The sequence below is a fragment of the Notothenia coriiceps genome, unplaced genomic scaffold, assembly GCF_000735185.1.
Source record: "Notothenia coriiceps isolate Sejong01 unplaced genomic scaffold, NC01 NC01_scaffold00024668, whole genome shotgun sequence".
NCBI lineage: Eukaryota > Metazoa > Chordata > Actinopteri > Perciformes > Nototheniidae > Notothenia > Notothenia coriiceps.
In genome coordinates this window covers 1,496,186-1,515,059 of record NW_011357369.1, presented here as the reverse complement: position 1 = coordinate 1,515,059, position 18,874 = coordinate 1,496,186, and the positions used below count along the sequence as shown (strand labels likewise).

At 41.4% G+C, this 18,874-nt stretch overlaps 5 protein-coding genes across 6 annotated transcripts in view; 1 reads left to right on the top strand and 4 right to left on the bottom strand.

Annotated features, from left to right (window-relative positions):
- LOC104955675 (Fanconi anemia group M protein homolog) overlaps window positions 1-18,874 on the bottom strand; it is a 430,065-nt gene that overhangs the window by 342,002 nt on the left and 69,189 nt on the right. The gene's annotated exons all lie outside the window — the stretch shown is intronic.
- The window catches only part of soul3 (heme-binding protein soul3), a 326,159-nt gene that overhangs the window by 242,401 nt on the left and 64,884 nt on the right, over window positions 1-18,874 (top strand). The gene's annotated exons all lie outside the window — the stretch shown is intronic.
- Window positions 1-18,874, bottom strand: part of LOC104955557 (UAP56-interacting factor) — a 28,971-nt gene that overhangs the window by 6,194 nt on the left and 3,903 nt on the right. The window lies entirely within an intron of this gene.
- Window positions 7,535-10,617, bottom strand: ctu1 (cytosolic thiouridylase subunit 1 homolog (S. pombe)). Its single transcript, XM_010782898.1, has 3 exons — window positions 10,400-10,617; window positions 9,114-9,614; window positions 7,535-8,738 (listed from the first exon to the last, which is right to left on the bottom strand). The coding sequence occupies exons 2-3, from the start codon at window positions 9,607-9,609 to the stop codon at window positions 8,203-8,205; spliced, it is 1,032 nt and encodes a 343-aa protein (XP_010781200.1). The 5' UTR covers window positions 9,610-9,614; window positions 10,400-10,617; the 3' UTR covers window positions 7,535-8,202.
- On the bottom strand, window positions 11,283-14,006 carry crybb2 (crystallin, beta B2). 2 transcript variants are annotated; one of them, XM_010782899.1, is made up of 6 exons: window positions 13,981-14,006; window positions 13,577-13,664; window positions 13,295-13,413; window positions 12,831-12,963; window positions 12,120-12,262; window positions 11,283-12,016 (listed from the first exon to the last, which is right to left on the bottom strand). In XM_010782899.1, the coding sequence occupies exons 2-6, from the start codon at window positions 13,637-13,639 to the stop codon at window positions 11,848-11,850; spliced, it is 627 nt and encodes a 208-aa protein (XP_010781201.1). In that variant the 5' UTR covers window positions 13,640-13,664; window positions 13,981-14,006; the 3' UTR covers window positions 11,283-11,847. The 2 variants fall into 2 exon arrangements, with proteins under 2 accessions (XP_010781201.1, XP_010781203.1); XM_010782901.1 differs by having other exon boundaries at window positions 13,987-14,002.

Sequence of the window (18,874 nt, the reverse complement as noted above, 5' to 3'; positions counted from 1 at the left end):
GGGGCGGGGGCGGGGGGAGCAGTGCTGGCTAATCTTTTCTATTAACATGTGGGCAATGATGATGGGCCTCCAGGGTCCACAGCTCACCTGTTTATAGCCAGGGAGCAAAAGAGCAGAACTGGCCACAGCCCCTCAACGAAACCCTACCCCATCAAGCCAGCCCGACGCGATATTTATATCAAACAAGACAGACAGGGGCCAGGGGGAGGGGGAGATGCCAGTGAGACAGGCAGGGGAGGCTGGGTAGAAAGAGACCAGGGACAGAACAAACTGAGAGAATATGGACAAACAGCAAACAGACCAAGAGAAATCTTGAAATGTTAAGGCTTGGAGATGGCCACCTGTTGGACGCACTAGACATGGGGCATTGTGTAAATGTTTTACAATCATTTTGGCCACATTAATTGCATTTATGATATTATCCTAATAATCCTCAAATTGAATCACGTTATCTTCGGTTAAGTAGGACTTTTTTTGTGTGAACATCCTTTTTAGTAGAAAATAAACTCACTAAATAAGGTAATCATACATCGTCACAAGTTCTCCTTGAATACATAAAGTATACATATATTGAAAAAGCGACGTCTGTTAGGACAGGAAAATTATTCCTGTAATACTCACCCCCTGCTCTGTTATTCAATTCTCTATCATGATAGCTTTTATCAACTCCCTCATGTGAGGATATCCATGATTACTCCAACATGTAAACTAACCACAATCAACTTGTGCTTCTTGACGGTGATCCACAATGAAGTGACACACAGTCCCACCCAGACAAAGGATGAGTGTAATGCGGTGTGATGGCAAACCATCCGAAAGAAAGACAGAAGCATCTTAGGGTGATTACTTCAAAATAAACACACCTAAAAATACTCTGTCAAGCAACCCTTTAACTGAAAGATGACACGCCTCTAGAGAGAACGCTGGACTCAAAATAAAAGCACTTCCCCACAGCCCAGTAAATCAGATGACAGGGGAAAGTCTAAATACTGATGTAACACCCAGTCACTGAGGACACATTCATCCCCACGCATGTGTGACGACCGTATGTCATCGAGAAGGCTTTTGTGCCATTAGAGAGGGTGAAAGACCCTCAACGAAAGGCCATCTTGTCTCTCTAATACTGAATGAAAACACCCAACACCCAACACATGCTCCAAAATCATTCTATAGAAGTGCAGAACATTAGAAAGCAAAGACCTGATGGATGAATGTGTCTACACCACCCACTCAGCATACAAATAAGGCTACAACTATGAATTAGTATCCTTACCAACCAATATGTTCATTATTTTCTTGGCTGGATTATTCATAAAATGCCAGTAAACAGTAGAAACCTTTTTTATTTGTCCAACCAACAGTCCACAACCAAATGCTATTAAGTTTAATATCAACGAAGAGAACAAGCAAATATTCACATTTGAGAAGTCACTAGACAATGTTAGGGCTTTTGGCCTGAAGTAAATAACATCAATAATGTATCATTTAAGAAACACAGCGATTATTAAGATTGTTTTTAATGATTCCACAAATGTCTGCCATATTTTAAATTACTTTAGAGTTTTGGACTTACCAACGCTTTTATTGGAGTTGGTATGGAATTGTTTAGATCACACGACACAGAAACAATTCTACGCAGCCACCACTGGAAGCTAACTCGACAAATGGTTTAGAGTATGAGATAATCAATTAGATATATTCGTTATTCAGTTATTCTCCTAGGTAGATTATTCTACCAAAGTGAGCTTCCCTTCCCCACTAACTCAAGAGTTTCCCTGTGTCCATGCCTTGGGGTGTCCCCAGCTTGAGTAACCATAGAAACATCCAGCAGGGACTCTCAAATTCCTACTACATTACCCAGATCTGATAATACTGGAAAATAATCTGCACTGTTCTTCGAGCCAAGTTACTAGGCCAGGGTAAAAGGAAAGCTTGGAAGCAGCGTAAAAAGAGGAAGCAAGTGGAGGGGCGCTGCAAGTGAACCCACAATGTGCTACAACAGCATTTAGTAACGAAAGCAGTGTTCTGGCAGCCGGATCACACACTGAAGGCCCAGGGCTGCCCACTCTACCAGCCTTTGGCCTCCAGCTCTGACTCTGCTGTTCATTGTTTTTCTCCTCTGTTTCCTCAGGATGTGGGGCAGGGTCTGTTGCCTAAGCGATGAGGTCAGCCATGCGGCCTTCTCTTCCCCAGACCCAGGACAGGATGGGTGTGGAGCTCGGGAACAAGACTGATTTACAGTCAGCAGCTTCCCTCTGGCGGAGCAGGCGAGCCCGCTGGTTAGAGGAGGTATGCACTAACCTTGCAGCGCTCATTGGGTGATGAAAGCTGCTGTGGTAACACTAACTCTGTGTTGCTGCTGCTGCTGCCGACTCACCAGGACACAGAAAGCACTTCAGACCTTCTAAGATCTTTCGGTATGCTGTGCAAACACTGTAAACATTTAAGACCATGCTGCCTCAATAACAGCCAGCTTATACTCCTTCCTGGAGGATAAGGGTTCCCTTTGCAAGGTGATCAACTGGCAGTAAAACTAGCAAGACTGCAGTATGTTTACATAAGGCACGTTTAGCAGGTGCTGCTGTGTGTTTCTGCCTACATAGCTATCTCCCGTAGGTCACATGAGCATTGCAAGCTGCACATTAGAGCTGAATGTCTCACACTGCAGACATCAAAATGGAAAAGGTTAACACCAGTTGGACATGATTGTTGTATGATTCAATACAAGGCAGTATATCAAATAAATATATATTTTACAACTAAACCCTCTTCAGTCATGACCTCCTAGGGCTGCTCGATTATGGAAAAAATCATAATCTCGATTATTTGGGTCAATAATTCAATCAATCTTTTGAAAAAAAATGCGTATTATGTTTTTAACAGTTGATTACCCTGAACTTAAATAATAATTCAATTGAAAAACCAATACAAAAAATAATATTTTTAAAAATAAATAATAATTAAAGAAAAATAAAAAAATAATCGTTTTATTTCGATTGTTGTTTTCATAACCGTTGCAAGCCAAAGTCGTAATTGCGATTAAAATACGATTAATTGAGCAACCCTATGACCTCTCCAGTCAAATGTATGTTTATACTAATCAAATGTCTCCTCCACTGTTAACCTGCAGACATGACGCAGGGCCTCCACAGGCCAGTGAGGTCAGTCTGCCTGAATCTCACACAATCCTGAGGAATTCACAGAGAGCGGGGATACCCTTCAAACCCAACAAACATGAAACACAGGAGCAGGACAAACCAAAGGACAGTGTCACATGTGGTCTAAACTTGAAAAGGGCCACGACAGTGAAGCCCAGCCTGGCTGCCACCTGGTCTGGATTGTAAAAGACTGATGAGAGGAAACCTGTGGAAAACTCTGACTCAGACTGGAGGAGGGCTCACACAATGTTGAGGGAATTCCCTTCCTCGAGTGTTAAGCAACGTGGGCAGATCAATATACACGGGAGACGGAAAGAGTGGAGTCTGATCAGGTTTCCAAACAGCTCCATGTAGACCTGTCAGTCATCATGAAGCTCAACACATGGACGTGTGGGAGGGGGCTTGTTAGCTGGGGGTTACTGGAAGTGTAGTTAACCACAGTCAGAAAGTATTGACAAACATTGAACATGGTTTAATATTGCATATGTATGGAGGATATGGTAGGGGTTTACCACATGATGTCGACAAGACATTTTAAACTGTAACAATGCAATTGTACTTCCTGGCTCTGTCCTCATCAGGCTACCAGCCCTTAAGATCAAGATGTTTTAGATCAGTGTTTCTCAATCTTTTTCATACCAAGGACCACTTAACCAATAAAAAAACACTTGCGGACCATCTAACTAAAAAACACATCGTTTTTCTAGAACAGATTACAAATCGCCTGAAAATGGTACAAACAAGTGGCAACATGTGTGATGAAGGTGTTGCGCTGGGCTATATAATTCAATTGAAAGTGAAACTTAACCTCACTCCATTGCGGAGATATTCCCGCGAGAGTGCGGAAAACTTAAATTTATTTATTTATTTAAAATGTGAAATGTTACCAATATACTCACGGACCACTAGGGGGCGCTCACGGATCACCAGTGGTCCACGGACCACACTTTGAGAAGCACTGTTTTAGATATACTATAAGTGTCTGTAGGGATAAAGAATATTTGTAGACCATCCGGATGTTAGCATCACACTTGTTCCCTTGACAAAATTGGTAAAAATAATATTTTTCTTTTATTAGCAAACAAACATTCATGATATTTACATCATTCATTAGCAAGGTAATCCCACGGTCTCATGGCTTCATCTCAAAGTAGAGGAAATGTCTCGTGTTTGGCATGATGACGTTTGTTTTCCCTGACAACCTCTGTTATCTTATTTAGCCACATTTTCTAAGACGCTTAAAAAGGTTCGAAATTCCCAATTGGGGTATTTCCTGATATGTCGAAGAACAAAACAAATCACTTCTTTTAAACTTGTGTTAATCACAGACTTCACTTCCAGCATCTAACCAGAAAGTCTATAAATGTGCTGGTATGAGTCTGAGAGTATTGGTAGGAGGTGAGTCCTGACCAAGGGAGTATTTGGCCTTGGAGACGGACACACAGTGATGTTCCACATTCCTCAGCAGCCTCGCCCCTCCATCAGTTCACGCTGCTTCAGTGAGACTACGGGCTCCCTCTCCAACAACAATACGCCCTTTCAGTAGCCGATAGCAGCCAGAGCATCTAATAAGTATTCTCAGATCGGGCCAAACTCAAAATGCGTCCCATCATCTCTCCACTTAAACAATTCAGCAAATCCACTTTTACTGTCTTTCTACTCTGGGAGTACAATGGGAGTATTCCCTGCAAATACCTGACAGAGGCTTATGTAGTGAATTGTTCTGGTAAATATAGCAAGATGACCAGCTGGTGAAAAGTATAAAAACCAGAATTAGAAGTTCAGAGGTTCGGTGCCAAAGGTCAAAAGTCAACTTAAGAGCTGACTGGTAAGTGAGGCACACAAAATAGAAAAAGCTGATAGACTGCAGGGAGCTACAAACAATTTGGGGAAATAACCAAACATGATCAGAGGCGATCTTCCGTTCTAAACCATCTGACTTTTTTGTAGTAATAATAAATAAGTCAGTTATTTTTTGGGACTAGTTAGTCCCTTTACATTTAATTAACTATTATAAATAAATAAAAAAGCAGGTTGTGCAGCATGACGGCTTCTAATTCAAGGTCTGTGATGCATGGACACAGATAGATATGGCAAAGATACACCAATATTTTACATTCTGCCTTGTAGCAAAAATTTAAGCGATATCAGCACGGTATCAGGAACAATCATTATTACCACTGTTTCAGCTTCTGCAGAAAGTTGACAGTATTTTGCATACAATAAATATGATATTACATTATTTTCTTTATTGTCACTTTAATTTTGCACCCGGGAAAGGAGGAGTGTTTTTCTAAATGTACCGTGGTTTAGCTTGTAATTCTCTGAGAGATTATTAAGTGATCGTATATAGTTATATTCTATATTGTTGTTATTTTATACTATGACTTTCAGTCTGGGCTGTAAGATAAACATAGTGGACTAAAAAGAACAATAGTTACCCTTAACTTGTAATGGAGTAGAAGTATAAAGTAGAAGGAAACTGCAATACTGAAGAGAAGTCAAAGTATAAAGTAGAAGTATTGATTCAGCATCCTGTTTCAGAACAATAGATATTGATTTATAATTGATAAAATCATGTTTTTTCTATACCGAATATACTGTTGTCTAGCTAATTCATTTCACTAAGAGCTCAATCAAGTTGTATCGTAAAATTAAATATGATATGGTTGATAATATTTTTTCATCTGACTCTTTAAAGTAAAAAATCTTGTCAGATAAAAGTAGTAGAGCAAAGATAACTTAAATAAATAAGACTTTAGTTAAACCTGGAGTAGGGCTGCTCAATTAATCGTATTTTAATCGCAATTAACGATTATAGCTTGCAACGATTACGAAAGCAACGTAATCGAAATAAAACGACTATTTTTTAATTATTATTACTTTTTTTTTGTATTGGTTTTTCAGTTGAATTATACTTAGAATTCAGGGTAATCAACTGTTAAAAACATACTGGTCAAAAAAATATTATGATTTTTGCCATAATCGAGCAGCCCTAACCTGGAGTAACATTCACAAGCTACCCTGCAGCATACCAAGTAATATATCTGCACCTTTACCAGCTTTGATAAACACATCAATAATTATAATCAAAACATATAATATATTATTCTGAAATGGGCCAATTTGCATGAATTCTTTGACTTTTGGTATATTTTGAGGCCAATACTTTTACTGAAGTAACCTTTTAAATGCAAGACTTTTACTTGTAACAGAGTATTCCTACACATAATCTACTACTTCTACCACCTGTGGTTTGTAGTAAAGTATCAATAGCCCCATCAGACTGGAGATACTTTCTCAGGCAGCCTGGCTCACTGTGTGCTGCACTGGGCAGTCTAAAAGGGGGAGGCCTGTTGACTCCACCACTTCAAAGCTGGAAGGAATAGCCTGGGGGCAAAAGTTGAGGAGGTAATATTGAAGTTCTGTGTCAAAATGTCAGCCAAACATCTCCTCCCTCTGGCACTTGCAAAATAACGTCTTTTTAAATGTGCGTAGAAACGTTACTCACGTTCTAAACCGTTAGAGGTAGAGTTTAAAAGGAGGAGGTTGTACGGCTAATGACGTCAAACCGCTACTACGGTTCGTAGAAAAGTCAAAAAATGATCAATTGTAGGCTACCACAGAGACCCAGAAACTTGACTTTTCAACATTAAATCTCAGCGTACGTCAACTTCTCCACCCTTGACTGTAAACAAAAACAACAAAAGCGTTTTAAAAAGAACGTTATGACTTACCTAAATCGTCCATGGTGGCTGCCTGGCTTTGGCCTGAGTCAGTTTTATGTTTGAGCTCCTGAACTGTTTACGAAGTCTGATTTTTCCTGCAAACTTCACCGCTGACGCGCTGCACTGGAAGTTTTGTCAGGGTAGATCTCGTGAACGCGCTGCGATATGTGCATGTGTACTTTACGAGAGCGCGCACTGACTGTGACTGAGGTGGAGTGATGAGCGACACCTAGCGGCCAGAAGCTGTAGATGGATGGATGGATGGATAGATAGACAAGCTACAGTTGCAAATTGCAATGATTCTGAAATGGGATGTTGCATGCAGAATGACCACTTTTACTTTTTGTTTATTTTCATGGTACTTCATTTGTACTTTTACATAAGTAGAATTTCAAATGGAGGACTTTGTCCACCTCTGAGTACTAAGGATTTTTTAAATAAATATTGCCACCTTTTTATTTCTATTCCACAATACTTGAGATGGAACTTTTTACTGTACAACATTTATATGACAGTACTTCCTTATCACATCATTCTTTGTTGTAGAAAACAGAAGTTTTTCTGCTGGCTCCCAGGCCTCAACTCGTAGATTTCATGATTAATAATAACTTAATCCAAATCAAGAAAAAAATTGGAGGAACACTTAGATATGAGAAAATGCATTTATTAAATATAGTTCATAAAACACCTTTGAATGAGACCATAACGGTCATCACCTCTTCCCCATAGATTGGTGAAGAAGTAGCAAATAATAAAGAAATGTAACATGCCATTAGTGAGAGCTTTCATTAATGTTGAATATTCACAACCAGCTCACTTCAAAAACAACAAAGTTGCTCATCCTTGTCTCCGCTCCTCACTTAGCATGTGTGTGTAAATATGAAGTATTTGGAAATCCAGGTGATGCTTCTATCTAATAACCCCATGATGAAAATGACCTGAAGAACTCAACATGGCACCAAGCTTTACAGACGCATGATCCTGTTATGTGTGTAATACACAAAGCCATGAAACAACTGTATACACGTACCATTTATCACATTGAACACCTTTATAACCACTGGAAAATGTGTCTCCACAGTATCTCAATGATCCCTGGTTATACACTGTGAATAGGCTGTGCGTCCTGTGAAGATGCTCATTCTTATAACAAAATATACCATGCATAACTTTCAATAAATATTAAATGGATGATGAATGAAAGAAAAACAGTTGACTTTCTATTCTTCCTCTTATGTTAAAGACAAAAAACATGGTTTATTCTAAAAGTAAAAATACCTCCAGTCTTTGGTTAATAATACAGTCGCTATCTGTGGTCAGAAGTTGACTGCTTTCAGCTTCCTCTCCTCCTTCTCAGTGAGGGGCTGCTGGGTGAGGATCTTGTCGTGCAGGCGGTGGTGTTTGCCGATGCCCAGCTTCGGCAGCCCTCGGTTCAGACCCTCCAGCAGCACGCAGGCCTTGCACAGACTCTGGCTGGAGATGTAGCCGCAGCGTTGGCAGGTTCCCTGCACCGGCATCTTCACCCCGTCCCGCACAGACAGGTTCTCCCCCGAGTGGATGATGTCCATTATAGAGCTAGGCCTGACGCTCTCCAGGTCCTTCAGAAAGGTCCTTGCATGGCCACGATAAGCATTGGGGGAGTAGATACATTCAGTGGAAAAGTAGTCCAACTTCTTAAAGTAAGCGTACAGAACAATTTCTTTCTCATATGCATATTTGAGGGGCTTGCAGCGCGGCACGACCCCATCACCTTCGCTGGATGTGGAGACGGCCGTGCAGCGGCGCAGACGAGCTATGTCCCCTCGCAAAACGTTCATCAAAACAGTCTCTGCAATGTCATCAGCATTGTGACCTGGGATAAACACAATAACAACAACACAATATTCAATCTTTGACATTAAAAGCACATTATGTCATTTCTTTGCCACTAGGGGTCTAATTTAAAACACAGCACAAAAAAGGCACATATAATAACACCAAAACAGGAGATCAAAATAAATCATATTGCCTTGATTCAAATGTCTCTAGATTTGAAAATGTGTGGAAACATTTGGTATAAAGTAAGATCAAAACTCAAAAAATTATATACGAGCTGTTTATAGATATATTTGGAAATGTCACGTATTATATCTTTAGTCCTAGCACTTATTAGTCACATTTCAAAGTAGCCCCCACAAATAGAATCAAATACCGTGGGAAACACTGAAGTAATAGTTCTTGGAGTTACCTGTACATATCTTGTCCACTTTCAGCATGAGGGCTCCTCTGTCGAGCGCCTGCCTTCTGAACACGCCGCAGAAGGTGCAGTTATTCTTCCGTCCCACCTGCTTCACTATAGCGTCCATAGTCCAGCCATACAGCTCCTCATACGACACAATCTTCAGCGGCAGCTCATACTGTTGCTGATTCCTCTTCACTGTCTCCAAGGAGTCATCTCTGTAACCTGAGATACCCTCGTCCACCGAGAGAAGCATGAGTTCAAGGCCGTAGTTGAATCTCTCATTAAGGAGCTTCATGACATGTGCGAGCACAGTGGAGTCCTTTCCACCCGAGGCAGCAATCCCTACAATTTCCCCATGTTTGAACAGATTTGCTGTCACGATGGTCTGATGCACCTCTTCCTCGAAGGCCCAGAAGAAACACGCCTTGCACAGCGAGTGGCCAGTTTTCGGACGTTTCAACACAGCACGCTTGTCACCACAGCTACTGCAGAGGACAGGCATCTTGACTGTTGGAGGAGGTTATGGTAAAGGATAACATGTTCAAAATTAGTTAAACAGATATTTCAATCCCTCACATAAAGTGCAATCTTACAAAACTCTACTGACCCAATGGTTTTAGTGTCAAGGAAGTTTTTCTTATAAATACATTTTGCTTTCATCCAAGTAATCTTACACTGTTGTTAAATTTAGTTTACAAAATGTGTCCGTTGTTTGTTGATCAGCTTTATAACATTGAGAAGCCATTGTCCAGGATGTGAACTGCTAAATATGTTTGCACTTTTATAATTTACATTATATATAGTTTGCTTTCAGTAACGTTTTTTTTTCTCCAGTTCTGTCAAATGCAACCGCTAATATTCTGCTTTATTGTTATTTTCCTTTCTTGATTTGTGATATAAATGTTCCTGACTGAAATGTTAATAAGAAACAGACAAAAACAATACAGTTTAAAAGGGAGGAAGTAACTTGTACAATGTCCCATAGGTTTTCTAATGTATTTGAGGCATGCCAAATAAAAGAGTTGAACAAAACGATTGATAAAACCTCTTTGAACAATTAAACAGTAATGTCTTTTGGCAACCAGCATAGCTAGTTTACTTTACTTTAGTTTTTAAGCTTAATAAGATATACAATAAAACTAAAGTTAGTACAGAAAAACCCTATAATTAATGCAGATGGTGTTATAAGCCAACTGGTTTCATAACATGATTACATGAACAGCTCTAAATTAGCTAGCTAGCCTTGTAAAGCGTAAAAGTCCCATTTACATTAGGTAAAAAAAAAATCATACCAACGTTTCCAATTAACCGAAGTCTGAAGTGAGAATGTAGCGATGAAGTGTACTTGAAACATACAGCTTTTCTTACTCAAACAACGTAAGAATTACAGGTCTATGAGTTAAAGTAGCATGTTGTTTCATCATGTGTCGTTTGCTCTTCTTAGCTGGAAAACCGGAAATGACGTCACCTGCTTTTGCCCCTCCAGCACAACGTAGCGGTCGGAGTTGCCCAGTGCAACATACAAACTGCAATTAAAATGGGTTTCCAAGTACATTTTATAGATCTTTTTAATGACATAATCAGAGGTGTTAATGACCTAAGTACATTTTTTCAGGTACTATACTTAAGCACAATTGTGAGGGACTTTACCAGAGTATTTCCATTTTTTGCTACTTTGTAGCCTACTTCTACTCCACTTCAACTCACAGGAAGGCGTGTACTTTTACTCCACTACATTTATTTTATAGCTTTATTTACTTTGCAGATTTAGATTAATTATATAACATTTAATCAGCTACACCTGGAGTAAATCCACAAGCTACCCTGCAGTATACAAAGGAATTAAAACTAGTTCCACCGTTACCAGCTTTGATAACACTTGAATGCGTCAATAATAATATTCAATATATAGGCTATTGTGGGGGAAACTTCTGTAGCAATTGGAAACAGGACTCAGAGAGACACGAGGAGAGCTGGAGCTTTGATGGCAAACACTGACGGTTTATTTGGAGCTAGACATGTCACGGGCCACTTTTTGACCACACGGTTGAGATGCCACAATCAATTCTGAAGAAGCCTCCTGTAGTTCTAGGTTTTAACTAGTTCAGAGTGTAATAATCAACCCCGAAAAGGATGTGTTCCAGGTGTCCCACAACAATAACTATCTCTGACCGATAATTGCCCGGTCATAAACAACAACAAAATGGTTGGGAGATAGCGGCTGCCCAAGGTTGGGCATCTGCGTCAGAGGGCAAAAGGCAAACATAATAATATAATTCTGGAATTGGGCGGTCTACATAATGAGTGCTTTTACTTTTTGTAATTTGGATGCCAATACTACTTGTAGGCTACTTTTACTTATAAGTAAGATTTTGAATGCAGGAATTTTACTTGTAACAGAGTATTCCTGCTCTTCGGTAGTTCTACTTTGACTTAAATACACAATCTGAGTACTTCTTCCACCTCTGGACATAATGAACGTAAATTCAATTTTCACTCCCGATGTTTCTTTAAGATATTTTTAAGAAGTCTGGCAAAGACACAAGATACATCATGCAACACAGTCTAATGTAAGCAATAAGGTTTTATTAGTTTGCTTGAAAGAACGTCACTCCTCTAGCAGCTGCAATAGATATCAAAATGCTTTAAGGTGTAAATGAAGGACAAAGAGGGGGGGTGTGATGCTGGGAGGGAGCAAGCCTGCAAGTTTCAGGTTCAATGACAGGAAAGAGTCACAAGCTTAGTTGACGGGTTTGAAAGCACCCCTCTGATGCCACTGCATGTCTCTGACGCGCCGGACAGACTGGATCTGAGGGGTCTGGGCTCCGAACTCAGAGCTGTCCTTATACTCCCCCTTCTCAAACAGGTACTGATAGCCTCTGTAGCCTGGATACTGATACCCCACCCAACTGGAGCACCAGGAGCACAGAGAGAGAAAATAGATCAGAGTTAGGTAAGAAGAGACATTCAGTTAGTGCAGCATGACATAGCCTCTGTATCCGATGGACTCACGTGCCACTCTGCACCCGGACAGAGGAGACCTTCTCCTGGTAGCCGTGTGCGTGAAAGCTGGGGACATCATCATCTATGATTTCTATCTTCTTCCCTGCAAAGCTGGGGTTCTCGTAAAGGACAATCTTGTGCTCCTGGCTGTCCTGTAAGCGAGGAGAAAAGTATTTACAAAGTGGATAACTTATTAGAGGAATACTTCACCAATAAATTGGCCGTTTGTATCAATTTTAGAACCTGTAAACGTTGACCTCGCAGGCCTCCATGGTGGCATGAAGAGTCAAAAAACAAAGAAAGGCCTGATGAAAGAGCTGTTTTGTTTAACAGCAAAAGCATATCAAAACATCTGTTTGAAAAAGCTCATAAAACTTGTGTAGTATAATCAATCTTATTGATCATGATTTCACTATAAACTTACTTTAAAGCACTTCTGCATCAACAGAGGATACAAAGGACCTGATTTATAATGCACCAGCTGTCTGAGTTTGTAAAAATATGTTTTGTTAAAGTTCTGCAGTTTTTAAAACGCTGCCCCTGTTTCCTTCAATTCATCTCAAACTTTCTCTGTGTTTTGAGTCTTCGTTCACCTGGTAGGCATGTAAAAGTCCTCTTCAGGAATTCAAGTAAGCATGGGGAATAAAATAAAACTTTGTGGGACAACTGGGGGATATACTAATGTATTTTTTTACATTAGTTTGTATGTATGTTTGTTACCACTTTAATCGGGCGGAAAGCAAGAATGGTGTCGCTGCGCCTGCTGTTGGTCCAGGAATCCCAGCGAGGATACTCCCCCTTCTCATACACATACTGCTCCCCCTTACAGTCGGCCTGCTCGTATCCCACCCATCTGAGCGTGAGGAGAAAGAGAGAGATGGTTGAGTGCAAAACAGTCAAAATAACACATTTAGTCGTTACTTTTCTGGCCATTTTACTCCCTTCTATATCATCCTCAATCACTGGAGCTGCCATGGCATGACGACTTGTCAATAGGTCAATTCACAGAGAAACATTTGGATAATCTTCAACACATTTTTCCATTCAGCAATGTCAGAAATTAATATTTTTAACCCTATCAAAGAGCTTTTTTTGAGAAACTATTACACAAATATATATACACTATATAAGCTCACAGTTTTTTAAAAAGTTTTAGTCTCTGTCTGTCTTTATGCCACACTCACGGTCCACACAGCACCAGTATGGAGCCCACTTTCTCCACGCCTGCTTCCTGGACGTTGTTGCAGGGACCAGTCAGCTCATGGCAGCGTCCCTGGAAGTTTTCCTGTTCATAGATAACCAGCTGTGCACCAAAGAGAGAAAAGGGGAAGAATTTTTGTGAATTTCTGGTCTCTAATTTTAAGATCTGTTTCCAATTATGTTTGGAGGAGGCAATGATCCAGAACAACAAGTTCTTGCTCCAAGGAGGAAGTTGTAAATTGTTTTGTAATCTCAATTCCTCCCACCTTAAATGCACTGGTGCCTGGCTGCTGCTGCTTGGATGCAGGGTTCTGGTGATCTGCGGCCATAGTGAATAGATCAGCAATCAAGAAACTGCAAAAAAAATACAATTAGTTTATCCATGGATGTTTACATGATTTATAAATGTTTACATTTAAAATGCAAGCAGGTCAAACTCCTGCTAAACCCACTTTTCATATATTTAGTTTCATAATGATTTACCTTTGCATGCAAAAATGCACATCACTCTTCCTCAAAAAGTAACTTCATATTCTTCTCACACAAAATTACAATAATGCAACATGGAAAAGAGTTTGTTGCAATGACAAATCAAAACACAGTATGACAATGAAAACAAATACAGATACACTTTAGAGAAAATACAGTGCTACGGACATGAAGCTCTTACCAGTACCTGTCTGTGCCAGTTTGCCAGTGTGTTGTGATGGCACGAGGAGCTCAATATATACGGGACGCCCAGGGGTGGAAACTCTGCCAACAGTACCCACAGTGTGCACACCGGCTGCAGGTCGGCCTGCCATAGGCCCAGGGGACTGAGATGAAGGGTGACCGTGTAGCCTCCCCCCACACCCACCCCGGGGGGTCACACCCCCACAAAGTTATTTCATTAGTTGTCAGTTTTGTGCAGCCAGTCATTGTTCGATATCCACATGAATCAGCACAAACAGTGCCAAGAGTCCCGCACCTACAATGAGAGCCGGAGAGAGAGAGAGGACTGTACAAAATCTGTGTACAGTGCTGAAGAGACTGAATAACAAACCAAAAACACTGCTAAATGTTTCCACAGGAGTCAGTTTATTTGATTTATGTAATTCACTATTAAGGGTTTAATGTCAAAATGTGTTGCCTCTGTTGTTTAAAAACTCCAAAGCATGCATTTTTGTTACCAACCTGTTTACTGTATGCTGCATTTCTCCTGTTTGCAGTAAAATAGTTTAGTGTCCAAAGCCCTGAGCCTGTTTTTCAGGTCTCAGGCTCGAAAATGACATTCCCAGAACAAATGACCATATCTTCCCTTCTAAAAGGGTTAAATTAATAATCTTTTTTCTCAAAGCAAGGTTACATCTGTGAGTTGGATGTAGACATGTCAGAATCAATATAGATGTTTTTATTTTAAAGTAAATTCAGATTGAACACAGTAAAACATTTTAAATGATTGTGTCCGTCCAAAGAAAAAAATTACTTATAGTACAAAAACCACCCTTGAATGATGGGATGCTAGACTAAAAGCTTTAGGAATCCAAACTACAACATATAATAAGTACCCTGTATCAAGATTGATGCAAAACAAGTGAAATTTGACCTTTTTAGAGAGATTTAGCACCAAAAAAACACTTCTGGGGTCATTTGGGAGGATTTGACCTATCTCTGGCCCCCCTTGGTCGATTTTGATGATTGACACCGCTTTTTAACCGCTAGAGCCAATGGAATCGAGGGGAACTCCCACATAACACACACATGACCAAATAAGGAGTGAGAGTGACGCATAGCCAAAACCGGAAGCTGCGATAACTCTGGTGGCTACCACTTTTACTCTCCGATTTTTACATAAAAATGGAATAATAAATAATTTTTTCAAAGTGACAGACACATTTAATTAACCTAATAATTAACACACAGCCGTGTTTTTTCTCGTTTTAATGCCATTTAACACGACTTTTGAGCAGAATAACAGCTAAGTTGAGACGACTGTCCATTTGGTCCTCCGTAATGCTACCGCGTTGTGATGTCTGGTGTTTGCTTCCCCTGTCGCAAGTTCGGCTCGCTCAGTGATGATACTATACCTATATAATCTGTGGAGTCCTCAGATTTAATCGGATACTCTTATATGTGCGTTACGATGAGTAAGGTTATCTTTATCTTGAGTTCTGCTGCCAAAGTGCGTTAGCATTTTTCCGCTCAGGGTCATTTGATTCTTCTTATGAGATTGTGTTTTGTTTTGGTAAAAATGGTTTGTATCGTCAGTAACTTAAGATTCTTCCGTTAATCTGGTATAACCACATTAAATAGGTTTTTTAAATATTAGATGCCCTGAGACACAGTGTCGTGGAAAGAAAAAAAAAAGACCCGCCAAAGCGGGAAGGTTCTTGTTCAGCAGGGTTTATACATTAATTAGCTGCTTTAGTTTTATTTGTATTCTCATTTTTGCATTACCAGTATTTAATTTGAACTTTTATGAGATTCATATGTTGTTTACTAACCTGGAGCACTTTAACTGTTTTCTAGTGCGCCTTTATTAAAAATGTTAGTTTATCTTTTCTTTTTCTCACATACTTTTTTGATATTTTATTTCATTTTCATTTTGATTATTTATTATCTGGTTGTTTTACTGCCTCATTGCAGTCATGAAAGTTTAATCTTTGGTTTCCACATCATTTTGATATTTATTGCATGCAGTTACATACAACTGATGCTTTACAATAAAAACCTTTCATAAAGGCTTACAAACATCGGATGATTGATACACTTTCTTCTGCTGGGCCGTAGAAAAACTATTTGTATGGGAGAAATAGAGAAAAAAAAAAAAAAAAAAAACTACTATTTATTAGTAAAGAGCTAAGAGCTATAGCCCCTCTCTCCACATCTTTGCTGGTGCTTCAGGCCAGTGAGTCTAAAATAAATCTCTTTATAAAGAAATAACCACCTGTGGTGCTCCAGGCGTGTTAACTGACCTTGCACTGACCCAAGTGAAGACGTACAAAGATAAAACATGAAACATGTGGAAAACAGATCTCAGTTGCTATTTGTTTCTGTGCCTGTCTTTAGCAACTCAGTAACAGATCTACAAGGTATTTACGGTATAAATAATCACACATTATGTAAAACCCACCCCCCCCCCCCCCCCCCCCCCCCCAAACCCCCCCCCCCCCCCCCCCCCCCCCCCCCCCCCCCCCCCCCCCCCCCCCCCCCCCCCCCCCCCCCCCCCCCCCCCCCCCCCCCCCCCCCCCCCCCCCCCCCCCCCCCCCCCCCCCCCCCCCCCCCCCCCCCCCCCCCCCCCCCCCCCCCCTACCAATGTAATATGGTTGAACCTTTTATGTAATATTTGTTTTAGTTATTAAGAAGGGATAATGCACAGTCGATTAACATGAGCACGTGAGTCAATGTGCCAGTTTAGCCATAGAGGCTCATTTCCATCTGCAGTCCCTGCAGGTAGATGGATAAGAAAGAACATACAAAGCACAGAAAAACACCACACACACCCTTCATTGTGTATAATCTGCTGCCAAGGCCTGAACAAAAGTGTTTAATAATGTATAAAATGATTATACATTGGTGTAGTGGTTGATATTCGCTCCCTTTTTCTGACTCACCTTTACTCCCACTGGTTCACCAGACCCTCCTTTCCCACACTACCTCCTTTTCTCCTCTCTCCTCCACGTGAGGTCTTCCCTCGTGTACCTCTGGCCGTCCTACCACCTGTCTCTGGACCGTATCCCCTCAGACTATTGCTCTCTGATATTCTACCGTTTTCTCACCCATTTCATAAACACTTCTCTAACTTCTGGTCACTTTCCAAACAGTCTCAAGGAGCAAGGTAACCCTCTCCTAGAACCCACTGTCAATCCGGTCTGATGTTATAACTGACAGGGTTGAGGAACGGATATGAATATGCAGGTTGCAATGTCTGGAGGGATTAGGGGGTCAGAGGACGGGACGGCATTATAAACTACAGGCCTGTCTCTTCTTCCTCCCGTTTTCTGCTAAAACACTTGAAGCGCTGTCTTTAAACACTTCCTGTTAGCTCATCGAACACCTTCTGGATCCGCCACCCAGTCTGTTTCTAAGCAGGTCACTCAAAGAAATGGCGTCTCCTTGCTGTCTCTGAGGGATACGGCACCGTAAAAGGGCCGAGGCCGCTATACCTCTCCTCTGGATCCTTTGGTGGAACCCTTTGCTCATGTTGATGATCGACACGCAGGAGATGAGAGAGAATCAGATGCCTCCTTCGCAAGCTCTTATAGATGATCTTGGAGTTGCTGGAGCTGACATGCACATATCACGACGGGTTCCTGCGTGCATCCACTACTTCAAAGACCGCAATGCCTATGGGTGAACGTGAAGAGGAGGGTCGAGTCCGACCCTTGTCATGTAACTACAGGGGTCCTCAGGGGCTCTGTTCTTGGCTCCCCTCCTCTTCTCCTTGTACACAACTTGCTGTGGATCTATACTTAGCCGCATTGGTTTTTCATACCACTGGCCTACGCTGCGTACACCACAATTCTGTCCTTTCCCCGCTTTCAGAGACCCAGTCGTCGCACGCCATCCTCTGCTTGCCTAGTAGAAATCTCTCGGTGGATGTCTGCTCATCACCTCAGCTTCAAGCCTTGAGCAAGACTAACTGCTTCTCCTTCGGAAAAGAGTTGTCCCACTCTTGACTGCCTAACAATCAACATTCGGCCACCTCTGTTGTTTTCCCCGACTCAGACTGCAATAAATCTGGGTGTGATCCTAGATGACAAACTGTCCTTCACTGCAAACCATTGTCGGCTCAACCGCTGTGGTACTGCAGATACACGATTTACAAACATCAGGAGGATACGTCCGCAGCTGACCCAGAAATCAGCGCGCAGGTTCGTCCAGGCTCTCGTCATCTCCACGCCCCTGAGACTACTGCAACACCCTGCCTGGCTGGTCTACCTGCATTGTGCCTCCGACCTCTGCAGCTCATCCAGAATGCCGCGGCTCGTCTGGTCTTCTAGTCCCATTCCAAGCTCTCCGCGCGCACACACTGCACGCTCCCTCCGCTCAACTAACCTGTCATACTGAGCTTCCGGTATCCTGCTTAGTAATTCCAGTCTAAGACTACTGGTACTGTGGTTTGCGCAGATTTTACAACAATGAGGGTGTGTGTGTTGTTTCTGATGCGCTTTTGACTATGTTTTCTGTCTGCGATTTCTGGATCTGTCGCGCCACCTTACCTTTGCCGCGCTACTCGTACAGAGGTGGAAACTGTGGTTAAGACCGTACACTCCCCAGGGCGTTGACTACTTGGCCGCGCTCACTGCATCGGGTGCTCATGTTATGAATGTGCCACCAATATACCACGCGCTCTTGTCATGTCAACTACACTCTAGCTAGACGAGTTTCTATAAGGTCAAACATAGTAGGATCTGCATGATTGTGTGTCCCATCTGCAAATGACAATAACACTGTGTTGATAGGTTTGTTTGTATCGGATAATAGTGTGGACGTTATGATACCTCCCCATTGTACATCAGGACAGCAAGAAAAGCTAACTCTTCCGCGTGACTGAAGATTGCATATCGACTCATACTGTACCG